This window comes from Periophthalmus magnuspinnatus, chromosome 12, assembly GCF_009829125.3.
Source record: "Periophthalmus magnuspinnatus isolate fPerMag1 chromosome 12, fPerMag1.2.pri, whole genome shotgun sequence".
Classification (NCBI taxonomy): Eukaryota; Metazoa; Chordata; class Actinopteri; order Gobiiformes; family Gobiidae; genus Periophthalmus; species Periophthalmus magnuspinnatus.
In genome coordinates this window covers 2,465,784-2,477,058 of record NC_047137.1, presented here as the reverse complement: position 1 = coordinate 2,477,058, position 11,275 = coordinate 2,465,784, and the positions used below count along the sequence as shown (strand labels likewise).

The following is an 11,275-nucleotide window of genomic DNA, read 5'->3' as shown; positions in this document are numbered from 1 at the left end:
CCCTCTATATTTCACCTCTCTCCCTACCTGTGTGTATTTCGTATTTTTTTCTTCCCCCCTCTTTGTATATATTTCTTTCTTTCTCTCCCTCCTACCTCTTTCTTTCTCCACGTGGGCCGTTTCGGGACTGTCTGACTCCTCCTCTCCTCTGTCTGATCCCTCCTTCTCTCCCTCCTTTTTTTGGTTCTCTATAAATACCTCCCTCTGCTCTGCACAGCCAGATGATCCAAAGTAGAGCCAGAGGTCAGCCCCTGTTCCACACTGGGGTGAGCTCAGGTGACGTCAGGGCACTTATTTATTAAACTATTTTGAATTCCATTTTGATTTGACATTTTTGCAAAACTGTGGATTATATTTGGTGAAACAGGATTTTACGGATACCTTTCCAAAGCTATGGTGGCTTACGATGAACTTGGAACGTTGGTGCCTGTCAAACGCACATTGCAAGTGATAGACTGCCAGAGCCAAGCCAGCAAAGAACTAGAGGTGAGAATTCTTTTTTTTTTTTTTTTTAATGGCAACATTTTTGAAGCGACTTCTTAATTCTTCATGTAAAGTTTCGGGTCATGAGTGGCTCAGTTCATGTCAATGGTTAACTAGATGAAGTCACGCAGTTCCATTGAAGCAATCAGAGCCAAACCTTAGCATTATCTGCTCACCTTTTGGACTTGAAGATAGTGAGATAGCTAACTCTAGTCTAGATTGCATTCAATGTGCCCCCTAGAGTTTTGTGTATTCCCTGTTTCCTGCCTTTTAATTATGTGAAGATAGAGACTCCCCGAGAAGGTAGCAGCAGGGGACAACAGTCAAATCAACAAAGTGTTTGGATTAGCATTTGCACTAATGAAACTCAATGTAATGTCTGTCTGCAAAGCTAGCTAAACTTTCTATTTGTTATATTTTTGCAAAACTGCATCATTCCGGATTCTGTGGCTTTTTAGGAAGTGCGTTTCCCAAAAGTGGTTTTGAGTGATAGTCAAAGTATTCACAAAAGAAGAAGTGATCTGAACAATTTGAGAAGTGTTTGGGGTTGCACAATGAGACCTGACATTTTGACCCTGTGCAAGCTGCTAACTGTTCAAAAACTGCACACTGAGATTGTGGTTAGAACTGGTAAATGAGGTCTAGACATGCATTTGGTTGTAATTTGGGACTGAAAGGTGAGCTAAAACTTTTGTTGATAGTAATCTACCTGTCTAAAAAAACAGTATTTTCTCCAAGAATATATCTCTCTCTCTATTTTCTCTTTCTATCTTTGAACTATCTCCAAGTTTTCCAATATTGATTTTGGAAACTCCAGGCATAAATCCAGGAGTCTGCTTTGTAGTGTGGAGGAATGTGTGTGTGGTATCTCTGTCAGCCACCTGAGGGCTCACTTGCATCTGCTTTTTGGAAGTGTAGTGTAAAAAGTTACAATGACTTCACACTATGTGACCACATTTGAGTTTAATAAAAAAAAAAAAAAAAAAAAAAAATATATATATATATATATATATATATATATATATATATATATATATATATATATATATATATATATATATATATATATATATATATATATATATATATATATATATATATAATATATATGCTACTACTAATATCAATTAAGTCTTTATTCATCCTTTTTAAGGCTAATTGTTAATTGCTAAATTTTAAGTGTAACATTTTGTACTTTTTTATTTAAAATTCCAAAATGTTTATTTTATTGGGAGGTAATTTAACTTTTCAAAATAAGATCAAATGTTCTTAAGTAAAGTAATGTAAACTTCTCTTATAATGTTTATAACTGCTGTGTCTGTGGCTCTGTTTTCTGAAATCTGCTGAAGCAACAAAAAACAAAAAAAAAAAGACTCTCTTTGGTCTGGGTCAAGAGGAAATGTAGGATTATGGTTTGGCTACGGTTTACAGAGAGAAAAGCAATAATCCAGCACAGAGAGTGGGCTGATGTATTCAAATGGCTGCCAGATGTAGACTTAAAATCTGTAACACTGGCTTTAAAATGAGTGTATGAACTTTTTAAACAAGCTTATCAAAATTACAACCACATACCTATAGATTTACTTTTTGAATGTCCTAAATGTCTTATGTTACACAAAATGGACATATATACAAAACAGATAACTTCAATGCCATGCTTTGAAACTACTGGGATAACATGGAGACAAGAAGGTGGCATACAATCAAAATGAAAAGTTACGCAGTATAGCTGTGCCAACATGTTAGTGAGGGTTTAGTATGTATTTGAGGAATCGGTTTACAACAGTTAACATTGGTTTGTGAAGTATTCTTTAAAATGAGCTTTAAAATCCTAAACCTTTTCCCAGGCGTTGTTCCTCTGCAGCCGAAATCATTACCTTTGATTTTTGTTGTTGTTGGACCATTGCCATATACTTCTCTTATTTCTCAAAGGCTCGGGGCTGAAGACGGGAGCTTTTAGAAGAAAGAAAGAGAGAGAGGGAGAGGAGGATATGGGGAGGAGGAGAGGGTATACCTAAACCCAGGTGCAGTCCATTCTCACGCAAGGCTCAAAGCTCAAAGAAAAATCTGCCCAGACAAGTTAAGGCCGTAAAAGTACAATTCTGCCTCTAATGCCCCGCACAGGGTAAACACAGAGGAGGCCAGGGGTAAAAGGGACTATTACTATGTTATTACTACTTTATTAAACAGTTCTACAGCTATTACAGGGTTTTTAAAAGTATCAAAAGTAGTATTGAAACGAGATACACATTTTTCGCAGGATTCGATACTAAAAAAGTCCCATTGACAGGACAGAAATGAACCTTTCATGAATAGATTTAGAATGATCATGAGCTGTATCAGAACAAGTATGAGTCCACATACACCCATGGACCACTACAGAACCAACCTGGATGACTGAGGGATTACACAAATATAAGGCCACATGGTAATTTAAAAGAACGTAGTATTATTTAATGTTGAAAATCGAGTATTGAGTCTATTATTTAGTATTGAAATCAGATTTAAAAATACACAATATGTACTTCGATTTCTTGCAATGTTGAACTGTAGTCCATGTTATATCTACATAAACATTTACATAATTTGCATAGTCCTGAAACTCCATTCTAGTGAAGATATACCAAACACACAGGCAAACATCAGTATGGCCTCCTACTTCAATGTTTTTGTAATAATATTTTGTTAATAAAACAAAAGTTAAATAAAAAAACAGAACAGTAAGGATTCAAAGGGCAAAAATCTTTCAGTGATAAATATGAGGACTAATTACTAAACTAATTTGCCCAAAATTCTACTTTGAAAATGATCAAAATGAGTCTTTGCATAATCAGGATTCCATGTGACAATTTGCAACATGTTTATCTGGTCTCAAGCATTTGGGACTCTTAATAGCATGCATTTGCTCCAAGGTGTTGCTCCGAGGTGTCCCAAAGGTGTTAAAACCCATGTGACAAATTGGGCGCTAGCTCGTGGTAGCTGTTGTTGCCCTTGTTCGGTCACTTGTGTTAGCATTAGCAGAGGGGGGAGGGTGGGAGTGTATGGAACAGCTGAGAGGAGCATAGCATTCCTGGCATTCCTCCAACCCCTCCTTCTCTCCCCTAAAGTCCCACCAAAAGACCAGGACTAAGCCAGGTTCAGACCTGGTTCAAATCTGGCAGCTGTTAGTCCATGTGTGGGTTAGCCCGCCTCTCTGTCTCCTTTTGTCTCGATAATACTCATGTTACTCTCAGAGACAGCTGTCTTTGGGGCTTGTTATGAAGTAAAGATCTGAAATTTATATATTTGGGTGGTCATGTTTTTTGTACTGTTTTAGACCTGGTTTAATATTACTTGGTGTCACAGTTTAGTCCCAATTTAGTCCTCACTTTGACCCAGTTTGGGACCAATCTAGACCTGGTTTGGACCTGGTTTAGTCTTGGTTTTCACTCTACATATAGATACATATTTGGTGTATGGATTTTTTCATTTTCAAACTGAAATTATACAAAATGCAACAAACTTTTTGAAGAATCCTCTCCTTCTTGGGTATGCATTGATCCGTATAAAACAACCAGAATGTGGCTTTAATGTGAGGAGCTTGACTAACTCTTCTCTTTCGGTCTGTATAGGAACCCAGTACCAAGCGCGTCCGACCGCTCGGCAGGGTGACGTCGCTCGCTAACCTCATTTCTCCCAAGAATGGGGCCGTCCGGCGATTCGGCCAAACCATCCAGGTAACAATAATACTATGACTATTTACTCTCTACTGCTACTACTACTACTACTACTACTGCTAATGCTACCTCTACTGCTACCACTACCATGTCTGCTACTGTTACTACTATTACCACTGTTTACTTATTTTTGCAAATCCCAATACCAACAACTGTCTTCTTATAGGTTTCACAAAATTGTTGATTTAAATTAAGTCTAAACCAGGTCCAAACCAGGTTTAAACCAGAACTAAACTAGAAACTAGACCGGGACTAAACTAGGACTAAACTAGGGACTAAATAGGAACTAAACACAGAACTAGCCCAAGACAGGACTAAACCAGGACAAGAACAGGACTAAACCAGGAACAAAATAGGACTAAACCAGAGACTAAACCAGAAGTAAACTAGGACTAAAGCAGAACTAAACCAGGACAAATGTAAACACATCTATAGTTGGCATTATCTTGTCACTTCCTTTAAACTAAATCAGATTCCTCTCTTTCGCCTAATCTTCAGGCCTCTTTTCGGGGCGATGGGAAGTCGCCGGCCGCGCCCCATAAAACCTGCTCCAAGGCCACAGCCCCCACCCCTCCCAAACGCAGGAACAGCATCCTCTGGTCTGAAAACCTGGACCTGCACCAGAAAGGAACGATGTCGGTCAAGGAGATCAAGAGACAAGAGGTGAGGAGCAAACCACACACAGGATGTACTCCACTGTGTTTTTAAACTCCATACACCTTCACTAGAATCATTTGGATTCAGCCTTGGAATTGTCAGTCTCTAATGCACAAAAGATAAAGGGAGCTGTTAACTTGAACCGCATCATGACATCACAAGGTGGAACAGAGCATTTTGAGCTTTGGTGATATAGACAGACAATAACAAAAAATTGAAACAAAGCACAACTCCAGGTATGTTTTGAGGAGGTGACAGGATTATAACGTGGCTGAAAGCTCACAAGAGTCAAGTTTGTGTAATATTAATGTTTGTAACTAGCCACAATATCACTTAAAGAATGAAAATACAATTGTATCTATGTAGGAGACATGCTAATTATATTGTTGTGGCTCTATTTAGCTATAAGCTATTAAAATGTTTTATTTAGCATGTCGAGATTTGCTTTTTAGCCAACACTCTATTTACACAAGCTAGTACATCTGTTGTTTTGACTGCCCCTTTAAAACAATTTAAAAGCCTGTGTTGATTCATGGTTTGTTCCTAAAATGGCTGCTGTCCTCCCTTCTCCTCTTCAGGCCATATTTGAGCTCTCACGCGGAGAACACGACCTGATTGAGGATCTGCAGCTCGCACGAAAGGTGGGTTTAAATCTCATCTGAGCCAATAGGAATGTGCAAACTGAATTGAAGGCGCTCTACCTGATTTTTACCGCTTTAAAACATGAAAACAGAGCTAGTTAATTTTTTAAGGTTTTGCAATGGTTATTCCTCATTTATCTTACGCAATCCGAGAGCATCCTAATTACTCACCACAATGAGTTTATAAGAGCTTTTCACAACTCTTAGAGACCAGAGCAGTTTTGGTATCAGGGTAATGCTAACAATAACTAGCATGCTAACCACGCACGTCCAGATTATCAGACAATAAAACGATTTATAATCAGATGCAGGCAGTAAACAGTGGACTTATTTTTAACCTTGAGAAAATATATCTGTACTGAGTCACGGCACATTTTAAATACATGGGAACAAATCTGGTACAGGACCTTTCAGCTAAAGTTAAATCAAGACTTTGGCTGAACAACTAGACCATCCAAGCCAGCAGCTATAAAAACACACGCGCCATTGGTCATCCTGCTCTGGCTCTCTTTTGGATGTTTGTAGTAGATTGTGCAAGCTATTTATTTATTTATTTTTTTATTATTTTGGTTGTTTTAATGCATTGAAAATCTTAGAAATCATGTGTCCTTACTGTAAGTGGGCATGTACCTCCACAAACCTGACTCTTATTTGGCCTCCTTCTGCTTGTTTCCATGTAAATGTAGCTCCTTTGGGGTGTAATGTCCCACAGTATGGCATTAATCTGATCTATCTCCATGGAGAAGGTTCCAAAGTATGGTTTTAATTTTGTAGTTCCATGGAGGTGAAGTGCGACAGCCAGAAAGGTATTGAATCATAATTGTTAAACCATGTCCTGTCTTCTCTCTCAGGCATATCACGACCCTATGCTGAAACTCTCCATTATGTCTGAAGAGGAGCTGACTCAGATTTTTGGAAACTTGGATGCATTTATCCCACTTCATGAAGACCTCCTGCAGCAGCTATCCAAAGCCACAGCCGAGGACGGGACCGTGGGACAGATTGGGCAGATAGTCGTCAGCTGGGTACGGAACTACTATACCACAAACTAAATAAACTCACAATTAGAACTGGAATCTAAAATTTGAATGGACGCATTTAGCAAACCACATAGGCTGAATTTTTTGCTTTTGGGTCTAGTTCCTGGTCCAGTCCTGGTCTAGTGCTGGCCTAGTGCTAGTCCAGTCCTGGTTTAGTCCTGTTTTTGTCCTGGTCAAGTTCCTAGTTTAGTACCATAACTTATTTTACAAGCAACAAAATCTCCAGTCTTATTGTGCATAAAAATGGCTAAATCTGTAGTTTAGATCTGTACAAATATGTTCTTAAATGCCCCTATGAGTCAGATGCCCTCCCTGTGTCTTCATGGGGTCTTATCCTGCATAAACTGCTAACCCTGTAGTTCTTTAGATCTGTACTAACATTTTCCGAAATATGATTCTTGCATTAGTTTGTCAGTACAGATTTCAGTCAGTGCCAATTCATCTGGTTTATAATGTGAAATTTGAACAGAATCCTTTTATTAAAACATACATTCTGAAATCGTTTAGCCATAAACTCCATTCGAATCTTTAACCAAATTTTGTCTTCTACCCCACAGCTGCCCAGGCTGAATGCTTACAGAGACTACTGCAGTAACCAGTTAGCAGCTAAAGCTCTTTTGGACCAGAAGAAGCAGGATCCTCGAGTGCAGGACTTTTTACAGAGATGTTTAGAGTCTCCCTTCAGCAGAAAACTAGATCTCTGGAGTTTTCTGGACATACCGCGATCTCGTCTGGTCAAATACCCCCTGCTCCTCAAACAGATACTGAGACATACACCACCAGAGCACCCCGATACGGCCAGTCTGGAGCAAGCTGTGAGTATTAATACTACTACTGTTACCGTTACTACTGCTGCTACTGTTAAAATTGCTGCTACGGCTGCTACTACTAGTACTACTTCTACTACTGTTACTGTTGTCATTGCTACTACTGTTACTACTACTATTACTCATACGTCTACTGGTACTGCTACTAATGCTACTACTAGCGCTACTACTGTTACTACTGCTACTACTGTTACTACTGCTACTACTGTTTCTACTTCTACTACTACTAAAACTACAACTGCTGCTGCTCCTTCTACTACAAATGTTATGATATAGAATACAATTAGAATGTATAAAAATACATTAACATTGATTAGATAATTCTAATTGGCCCAAGCCAATTAAAAACGCACATTTTCAACTTGACAGTTTACATTCCTTTTCTTCTCTGTGCTTCTCCTTCACATTTGAGGCTTCAGTGTAACCTTTTGTCCCTGATCTTCCACAGATAAGTTTAATCCAAGACGTTCTGGCTGATATCGATTTGAAGAAGGGAGAGTCTGAGTGCCAGTACTACATCGACAAATTGGAGTATTTAGACGAGAGGCAGAGGGACTCAAGGATTGAACAGTGTAAAAGTCTACTGTGCCATGGTGAACTGCGCAGCAAGAGCGGAACGGTACGGCAAAAGTCATTTGGGTTATTTTAGCTTTAGTTCAATAGTAGTTGGACTGGGTTTAAACTAGTGCTGTCAAACGATAAAACAATAATGTGATTAATCACAATTAAACACTTCATTGTTGCTTGCGGGTGTTTATTTGTTTATAATTTTTATTTCATAAAGACATGTCTTAAAAACATTTATATAGTGTAGTTTAAATTCAAATTGACTTACATCATTAAAATGTAAAAATCTTAAATATGCCCTTCAACCTTACATAACTGCATGATTACATAAAAAAATATTTACCAGTAATCATTTCAGTTGTATAAGAGATATTGAGAGGAGAGCACAGAGATTTCACCAATTTCAATATCATGTTTAAGCATTTACCAAACACAATTTATCCAGAAGCATTTTAGCCTCTTAAAAGCTGACCCTGGTCGTAGCTGTAGTCATAGACAGATTGTAACCAGCTCTTATATAACACACAATTTTCTTGTATTTTGCAGAAGTTGCACGTGTTCTTGTTCACGGAGGTTCTGGTTCTGACCCGGTCTGTGAGCAGAAATGAGCGCCAGTGCTTCCAGGTTTACAGACAGCCCATCCCAGTGCAGGACCTAGTGCTAGAAGACCTCCAAGATGGAGATGTGAGGATGGGAGGGTCCTTCAGAGGGGCCTTCAGTAACGCAGACAGAGGTAAGGACTGGTTATATAGACTTAAAAACTGGTTTAGACCGGGTTTATTCCTACTTTAGACCTGGTTTAGACCTGGTTTAGACCTGGGTTAGTCCTGGCTTAGTCCATATTTAGTACTAGTTTGATCATTGTTTATTGTTGGTTCTGCCCTATTTCTTATAATATAGTCCTAGTTCTATCTTTGTCCTGGTTTAGCCTGTTTTTAGATTGTATTTAGTTGTAAGTAATTTTTAGTCTTAGGTTAGTCCTGGTTTAACCTAGTAGACAATCAAAATTATAGTTCTATTTTTATATTTTAACAACATTACTAATCATTTATATATTTTCTTTATTTTCCAGCGAAGAATATTTTCCGAGTGCGTTCCCAAGACCCCACACAGACCCACTCCTCACATACACTCCAAGTCAACGACATCTTCCACAAGCAGCAATGGCTCAACTGCCTCAGATCAGCCATCGCAACCTTCCGCCCAGACTCCTCCCCCTCCTCCCCCAGCTCCTCCTCCTCACTTCGCCGTAGACCCTCCTCCATCTCCGCTATAGTCCACATGGAAGAGGCGTCAGACGAAAATACCCCACAAGTCTCGCAATCTGCCCCCAACTCTCCCTGTTCTGTCCCTCTCACCCCACAACCCCTCAGGCGCTCGCTGCCCTCCTGCTCAAGCACAGCGTCGCTCCTAAAATCCAAAAAGGACAAGAAATACATCTATTCTTTGGGAAAACGGAAAGAGACTATGGTTTGAGTTGGAACGTTTTGGACATTTTGTAAATATGAGGAAAATCCAGGACTATATTTATGTCTGTGTATTATTTTACAGTGTTCCATGTTACTGTCCACTACTTGGCAGCTACTACAATGTATGTACCCTCCATTTTGAATGGGACTGCTCCCATAGAGACTTAAGACTATCAGGAAGCACCGCGTTTGAATTACATTGTTTACTCCTAACATAATATTTAAGCATTATTTTAGTTATTTGTGGGGTTAATTTAGCATTTTTGTATTTTGTAAGTGTAGAGTTTTTGTAGCAGTACTGTTGATGACATTGACATGGTTGCAACATGGAGATTTGGGTGTCTAAATATGATTGGTTGGCCATAGTTTATATATTAGTTTAAACAAAATCAAATTGATGGAATTTTTTTACTATTAAGAATATCGGTTTAAACTTCAACTAGAAGACCTCTCAAAATGTTTTAAATACTTCTAGTTAGCATATTAGGATAGCAACATGGGCTAAGCTTTGCACTAGCATTGCTCATTGAATGTCAACTATGCTACAGCTAATATTTTTGGCTTTAAATTTTCATAATGGGACGTATGTCTTGATTGATGTCATGTCCATCAAAAGATAGTCCCTCCCACTTTGCCTAAACAACCAATCATATTTAAGCATTTGGCCCAGACATTTTAGCACTAACCAATGCAGAGACAGTTTATCCAGACAGCTAGGTCTTATTTTTATACATTCCTTTATGACAAATATAAGCCAATATTTTATGTTATGACAAAAATCACGCAACCCTAAAATTAATATTTGGGTTTTCGAATCAGGTCTGAAGTTTTGTTTTAAAACTTTGAAAATGTATACACTCTGAGCCATGTTGATTAAAAAAAAATCAGGACTTATTTGGAGCATTTTTCAGTGTAACATCTTGCATAGGGGTTTAGCTACAGCTTTTCAAAGCAGTTATTATGTGTAGGATTGGATTGTGTTGGAAAAAGTACGTTGTTTTGATGGATTTAGAGAGAAGATGGAATAGATTGTTTTGGTTTTGGTATTAAAGTTTAAAATGGATGTGCAAAAATTTTCTTTTTGCAGATGAAATGTTGGAAATAGATTTGAACTGAATGTTTATCTAAGTAGGGGAAGGCAGACGATTTAGAAGGATTTGTGAATGTAACAAACTATTGATGGCATGGGAACTAAAGCAAATGGCAGAATGTGTGTAACTGAACACAATAAACATGTAAGATTGCATTGAAAATTCTGGTTTGAACTCATCTTTTTCTCAATTCAAAAAGAGCCTATGACATAGATGTACCTAAAACATAAGGAAACATCATTAAATTGAAATTTTTAATAAAAAGCCTTATCTATTTTTTTCCTAGTTGTAAAATTTTGGTTAAGTTTATAATTTTATTTCCTGGTTGGACACGGGCAGCAGATGTGACATGGAGCTAATTCTAGTTCTGTTACCTATATTGTAAATGAGGGCCAAAACATATCATACAACTCCAAATCCAATGAAGTTGGGACGCTGTGTAAAACTTGAAAAAACACAGAATACAATGATTTGTATGATTTTCATATTATTTTCATATTATATTGAACTAAATAAACTATAAATACATGATATTTAATGTTCAAACTGATAAACTTTATTGTTTTTATGCAAATATTCATTCATTTTCAATTTGATGCCTGCAACACATTCCAATAAAGTTGGGACAGGGACAACAAAAGAATGGGAAAGTTGAGGAATGCTTAAAATACACCTGTTTGGAACATTCCACAGGTGAACAGGTTAATTGTAAACAGGTGAGTGTCATGATTGGGTATAAAAGGAGCATCCCCAAAGGGCTCAGTCATTCATGAGCAAGGATGGG

General features: G+C 38.0%; 1 protein-coding gene across 2 annotated transcripts; it reads left to right on the top strand.

Moving 5' to 3' along the window:
* Positions 1–224: 224 nt before the first annotated feature.
* net1 (neuroepithelial cell transforming 1) lies at positions 225–10,747 on the top strand. 2 transcript variants are annotated; one of them, XM_033976273.2, is made up of 9 exons: positions 225–486; positions 4,095–4,199; positions 4,698–4,862; positions 5,435–5,497; positions 6,349–6,522; positions 7,095–7,352; positions 7,813–7,983; positions 8,478–8,664; positions 9,004–10,747. In XM_033976273.2, the coding sequence occupies exons 1-9, from the start codon at positions 394–396 to the stop codon at positions 9,405–9,407; spliced, it is 1,620 nt and encodes a 539-aa protein (XP_033832164.1). In that variant the 5' UTR covers positions 225–393; the 3' UTR covers positions 9,408–10,747. The 2 variants fall into 2 exon arrangements, with proteins under 2 accessions (XP_033832164.1, XP_055081708.1); XM_055225733.1 differs by lacking the exon at positions 5,435–5,497 and having other exon boundaries at positions 229–486; positions 9,004–10,643.
* The last annotated feature ends 528 nt before the right edge of the window (positions 10,748–11,275 follow it).

What these genes read in the sequence shown, in the direction of transcription:
- net1 (XM_033976273.2), top strand. Translation starts at nt 394, where the DNA reads ATGGTGGCTTACGATGAACTTGGAACGTTGGTGCCTGTCAAACGCACA. An exon ending in AAGCCAGCAAAGAACTAGAG is followed by an intron (nt 487 to 4,094) that starts GTGAGAATTCTT and finishes CGGTCTGTATAG; the next exon opens with GAACCCAGTACCAAGCGCGT. An exon ending in AGGAGATCAAGAGACAAGAG is followed by an intron (nt 4,863 to 5,434) that starts GTGAGGAGCAAA and finishes TCTCCTCTTCAG; the next exon opens with GCCATATTTGAGCTCTCACG.